At 44.9% G+C, this 6000-nt stretch overlaps 1 protein-coding gene across 1 annotated transcript in view; it reads right to left on the reverse strand.

Annotated features, from left to right (window-relative positions):
• TM9SF2 (transmembrane 9 superfamily member 2) overlaps nt 1-2882 on the reverse strand; it is a 67671-nt gene extending 64789 nt beyond the window's left edge. The window contains exon 1 of the mRNA XM_058743938.1: nt 2528-2882. Within this exon, the coding sequence (XP_058599921.1) occupies nt 2528-2695 (168 nt within the window). The 5' untranslated portion in view covers nt 2696-2882. The remainder of the gene's footprint in view (nt 1-2527) is intronic.
• Nucleotides 2883-6000: the final 3118 nt, after the last annotated feature.

Consider the following 6000-nt stretch of genomic DNA (forward strand, 5'->3'; position numbering starts at 1 on the left):
TATGCTAAAGATATACTTGTTTCATCTCTATATTTATAAACATTTTATAATATCACAACTAATAAATATTATGTGTTTTCTCGAACAAATGCAAAATACTTTTCAAGGGAAATATATAATAATCAAATAAGATTATCCCTATTCTACAGATGGAAAAAAATGATAGGAACAGTATCAGTGTCCTACCCAATTCATCTAACTCCTGATTCCCTATTCTAACAGCATCTTCTGAAAATAATTTTTCCCATCCACAACATTTTACTTTTCATTATTTATTTTAAAAATAATTCCTAGGGCACCTGGGTGGCTCAGTGGGTTGAGCATCCAACTTCACCTCAGGTCATGATCTCCCAGTTCATGAGTTCGAGCCCCACATCAGGCTCACTGCTGTCAGCCTGTCAGCACAGAGCCCACTTTGGATCTCTGTCCACTCTCTCTGCTCCTTCCCCACTTGCACTCTCCCCCCACACCCCCCAAAATTCCCTTCAGCTTTTCTGAACAGTGTATACGTGACTGTCCTCCTTAAATATGGACTAGATGAGAAAAAAACTGTAAATACCCTGAATGAAGTAATGAAAATTTGAATTATTTACTGTTTTTCTCCTTTGAGAGGCAACAAGAAGATATACTGAAGTTTACTTCAAATTCTCCATCCCAGTTAGTCAAATTGTAGGAAAAAAAGTGCAAAAGGTACATCTTTCTGCTCTCCAAGAATAGTTTCCTTTGACAAAGGTGTGAGAGCAGCTGGCAACAAAGACGAAATCCAAACGCTTCAGAAAAAAAAAAAAATGTTTTTGTTTTGACTTGTTTTATCCCTGTAGCTTTGAAAATTAAAAATCCCAAAGGACTCCCTGAAATTAATCAAAAGTTAACTTAAAAGTAGCCACTTTTAAGTACTAAGGTCCTAAAAGTAGGACCTAAGAAGGTCCTATTGAGAAAACAAAAATCTAAGTGGCAAACCAACTGTAAATTTCAGTCATATTCATTTTCTGAAGTCCATCTCAAATGTCACTTCCTCCCTTAAAGACTCCAATCCACAGATGTTTGGTCATTTGTGTTTTAAAGCACTTTGGACATACATCTTTTGTAACATATCAGATTTCAATAATCTGTTCATAAGCTTATGCCCTTTACTTTGAGGTCCCTAGAAGACAGGGATACATTTTTTGTCTCTAAGGCACTAGGAATACAATATAGGATTGCTGTTAAATTTAAATTTAAAGACCAAACACTAGGTTTTAAAGGTTGGTTACTAAAATATTTAATGGAAAAACCAGTGTGCTTTCAAGACTAGTTCTCTTTTCCACTCGTAAGCACTATATATATTTTTTCAGTCATTACTCCAAAGAGTGAAAGCCTCTTCTTGCACTGCAGGGCATGAAAGTTACAGAATGCAAGTGGTAACTGTCAACTTGAATAAACATTAAAGATTCTTAGACAGTTTTAGAGACACAAGATTTTAAAACTGAAACTGTAAAATGCTATGAAAAACTTAATAGCTTATTTAATGCCCTAAAATAAGCTTGAAATTCACAGCTACAGTAAAACTAGTAGTAATAAAATAAACACCAGCTTTTAAAAATAAAATCAAACTTAGCAAATAAACCTATTTATAGACTGTAAAAGTTTGCTGAATGATTATTTGAATTGTTAAAATTATAAATGGTTTTAGAGATCCTCATGCCCCAATGGTGTTAGCAACTTAAAATAATTGTGTTATGTATATATACTGTCATGCTGTATACCGAATAATCTAAAAGCAAGTTACTTATGCCTCTTTCACTACCAGTTAAACTGAAAACCTAGAGTAAACGTCGTAAGAGATCAAAGTTTTCAAGATTTTGCCCTAGGAAGAAAACACCAGTTTCTCCTGTCCTCTGCTTCTGTGAAGTGTTTAAAACAATCTCAGAGAAACTAAATAGTGGAATCTTACAAATTTTTTTATACTAAAAAATGTTTTTTAACTTAAGAGACAGAAATTATCGGTCTCAACCATTACCGCAACTCTTTATTAATGCAGTTGTTACAATTCACAAGTAAGGAATCATCTGCTAAGCGTGAAGTTAAAATATCAAAGTCTCAGAAAGAAACAAGCTCTCAAAACCAACCAGGAGTTCCAGGAAAGTAGAATAAAATCGGAAGCAATGAAATAAAAAGTAACTGGAAAACCTGGACATAGGGCTGTGAGCGAACACTCATTCGTGGAACGCTTGCTGACCCGCAAGCACCCAACTCACAGGGAGCGCCATACATACGTAGTCCCCGTTTCCAGGCAAACGGAATACAGCGGCTCGCGCTACCTGGTTCTCTAGACGGGAGGCGAGCCTGAGGCCCACGGAGTCCCGCAGAATCTATCCCCCAAAAGGCCGTTCCAGAACCTCCGACCTAGGGCCGGGGCGACCCCAAGCGCTTTTCGGGACACTTGACCCGCTCCCAGCTACGCCCCCTTCCCTCGGAACCCAGCTCCCCGGGTAAGAGTGACCTCCCCTTCGGTCAGAGCACTCAAGGTCCGCCAGGCCTCACCCACCTTGCACTCGTCGCTCTTTTTTTCTTCGTCGCAGAAGTTGACGGGCGCCAGGCCGGGCAGGTAGAAGGCGGCGCCCGGACGCGGGCCTGGGGCCGCCCCCAGCAGCAGCGACAGCAGCAACAGCCTCGACCACCGAGGTGGAGACAACGCCGGCAGCCTCGCGCTCATGACGGCTGTTTCGGGGAAAGGGCAGCCGAACTGAGGGGGTGAAGAGGGAAGGAGGGACGCGGAGGCTCGGAGACGACTACAAGACCGCGGGAGCTGAAGGAGGCCGGGCCCGCGATGGACAGTTCCGGTTGCGCTAGGAAACACCGCGGGTCCCGCAACAGAAACCGAACCGGAGCTCGATAGAGCATGCGCAACGCCGCCTGCACATGCTCAGTGAAAGGGGCCGCAAGCGCCCCAAGGAGTTTCCGGGAGGGATCGTGGAGGAAATCCACTTTCCAGGTTTTCAGGGGGCCGAGTAGGTGGTTGCTTGCTTCCGCGTTCTCGGTCCCATCCTAAATTCCGATTTAGTGCTCTCTTGGGGGTGTCCAGGAGCATCCCACTTGTCGGGCTGGTGCCCCCGGCTAGCTGCCTTAGCTCAATTTCCCATATCTTCAGGTTTCCTCACCACACTGCCCGCGGCATTCCTGTTAAAGACTTGGTGCTTCAGAAAGTACTTGCTAATGGAGGCGGGAAGAAGTTTGGGAGACACCTGGTTGGGAGCAGGCTAAGGAAACAAATGGGGAAAAACTAGCCAGAAAGTCTCAAATAGTTATTCAGGTGTTTGCACGGACAGGTTCCAAGTATTGGATGCCATGGGACATTCTTGTGTGGAACAGTGATTACACAGAATGAACAAGATCACTTTAAAGATGAGTGGAAATGACGGGACAGTGATTACACACAATGAACAAGATCACTTTAAAGATGAGTGGAGGGGCGCCTGGGTGGCGCAGTCGGTTAAGCGTCCGACTTCAGCCAGGTCACGATCTCGCGGTCCGTGAGTTTGAGCCCCGCGTCAGGCTCTGGGCTGATGGCTCGGAGCCTGGAGCCTGTTTCCGATTCTGTGTCTCCCTCTCTCTCTGCCCCTCCCCCGTTCATGCTCTGTCTCTCTCTGTCCCAAAAATAAATTAAAAACGTTGAAAAAAAAATTAAAGATGAGTGGAAATAAGGTGGGGAGAAAAATGGGAGTAGGCGAACAGAAGAAGGTAGTGTTGGCATTTCCTTGCAAAGGAAGACGGGGGCAAAAGTTTAATTAGGAAAGTGAAATAGCAATCTGGTATGACCACCCTAAAGCAAGTTTCTGTCACTTATTGACCTGACACGATATCCGTGTTTGTATGTGAACTTCTGCATTTGCGTGTGTTGGGGTGTGAGTTTTCTTGAGTATTTTTCAAGGAGCAACTTGCTTTTGGTGACATAGTTCAGTTGAGTTTTAGAATACTTTGTGGGGCAACTGGGTGGCTCAATGGGTTGAGTTTCCGACTTTGGTTCAGGTCATGATCTTATGGTTTGTGGGTTCGAGCCCCACCTCAGGCTCCCTGCTGACCGCGCAGAACCTGCTTCCAATCTTCCTTCACTCTCTCTGCCCCTCCCCCGCTTGCTCTCTCTCTCAAAAATAAATAAAACATTAAGAAAAAGAAAAAGAATACTTTGTAAGATTTCATCAACTTAGACTATATAGCAAGGAATCCAAACCGGTAGTATCTCCAGCTCAAGAATGGGCAAGTTTGCTACATGGGCAATTCAGAAGTGTGGAACCCCTTGCAATTGTATTCAAATTATTGTGACTGTTGGCACGTTTCCTCCCTGTAAAGTTTACAACTTCATTAAATTTTCAAAGGGATCTACGACTCTACAAAAAAGGCTAAGAAACACTGTTCTGTACTGTGGAGTAACCAGAACAAGGAAAGATGAAATTCTTGTTTGCAAAGGCAGCTTGCACTAAGAACTCCAGCGGGCATACTACTACCTAGTTAATGTGACCTTCAGCAAGTCAATCAAGTCCCAGGTAGTAGAACTGGAAAGCAGGGAGAAAAGAATGTCCATCTTCTTAAGGTTTTTTTGAAAATTAAGTGAAAAAAAAAATGTATGTTAAAAGTTGAGCACACTGCTTGGCACAGAAAAATGGCAGCCATTTTTATAACAAAAGCCACGCTAGCAGGGACCTAAACAGTGGCCATTATTCCTCTGCACCCTCTTCCTCCAGCAAATCAATCAACAAATTTGTTGAACATCTACTTTGAGCTAGGGAATGGTGTTTATTATATTCTATACTTGGCATTACGGAGATTTCCAATGTAAGAGGAAACAGATGTTCTCCATTTAGAAAGGAGAGGGAATGGAAAGTAACATATTTATTCACTACCTTTTACTTTTCCTTGACCGTCACTATCTCACTGCCCGTCCCCCTCCCCCACCTTTCTTCTTCCAGTTTTCCCTGTCTCAGGAAATGGTACTGCTGCCCCTTGCTCAAGGAACCAAACCTGGGAGATAACCTAAATGTCTCATTCCCTCACTCTCAACATACAGTCCAAGTTCTGCTTGCTAGGCGCTGAACTAGGCTAAATCCTTTGCATGTCCACAGCCACACCCTAGTCCAAGCCAAAAATCTTAGATCCCCTGGACTACGTACGCAATTTGTGTCTCAGCTTCCACTCTTGTCAAGAGCTAACTTATAAAAATTTTAAATCCCTCAATCCTTCTGCTTAACCCCAGCACTCTATGCTTCTTGTCACTATCTGGAATTGACGTGTTTATGTTTACTGTCTCACTCCCCATTTACATGTATATTCCATGGGAGTTGGGGCTTTGTCTCTACATCCTAGAAGAGCGTGTGGCATGTAAAGGAGACAAGGAGCAAGTAAGTGGAAAATACTACGTGACTGGCCGGACAAAAGAAATTTTAAATCTGAATTTGGAATCGCAGGCTTTCAGCGCTGAAATAAACCTCAGATTTTCCAGATGCATTTAACCTTTTGCAGAGCTAAGAAAGGGGAATGAGGGCTGCAGTCAATCGAGGCTGAGGCCGCAGTGGTCCGGGGGTTCAAGGAGGTCCCCAACCTTCTTTCCTCCAAACCGCGCCGCCTCTTTAACCCCCGGAACTCAGCATTACCAAAAACCCGGAGAAGTGGAGCCTTCCTGAATAACTGGCCTCCGGACTCCAGTCGCAAACCTGTCTGACCAGAGCGCGGACGGCGCACGCGCAAGGCCAGCTGGCTGCACCTCACCAACTCCTACCCCGGCGACCCCCTGCCGGCTTCCGCCTCCAGAGTTCAGACACGTCATCCCTCGCGGCCCCGCCCGGTGAAAGGACAGGCGGCGGGGCTCGGCCGCTGGACGAAGCGGACACTTTACTTCCGGATCCGGCCTCTCCCGGAAACGCCTTCCCTGGGGTTCCCTTGGTTACCTGGCTCCCGTGTCTGCGCGGTACCCGGGGCGTGGCTTAGACAGGTCGCCCCACCCCCTCGTCCGGACCACAAAATGGA

Source organism: Neofelis nebulosa, chromosome 1, assembly GCF_028018385.1.
Source record: "Neofelis nebulosa isolate mNeoNeb1 chromosome 1, mNeoNeb1.pri, whole genome shotgun sequence".
Classification (NCBI taxonomy): Eukaryota; Metazoa; Chordata; class Mammalia; order Carnivora; family Felidae; genus Neofelis; species Neofelis nebulosa.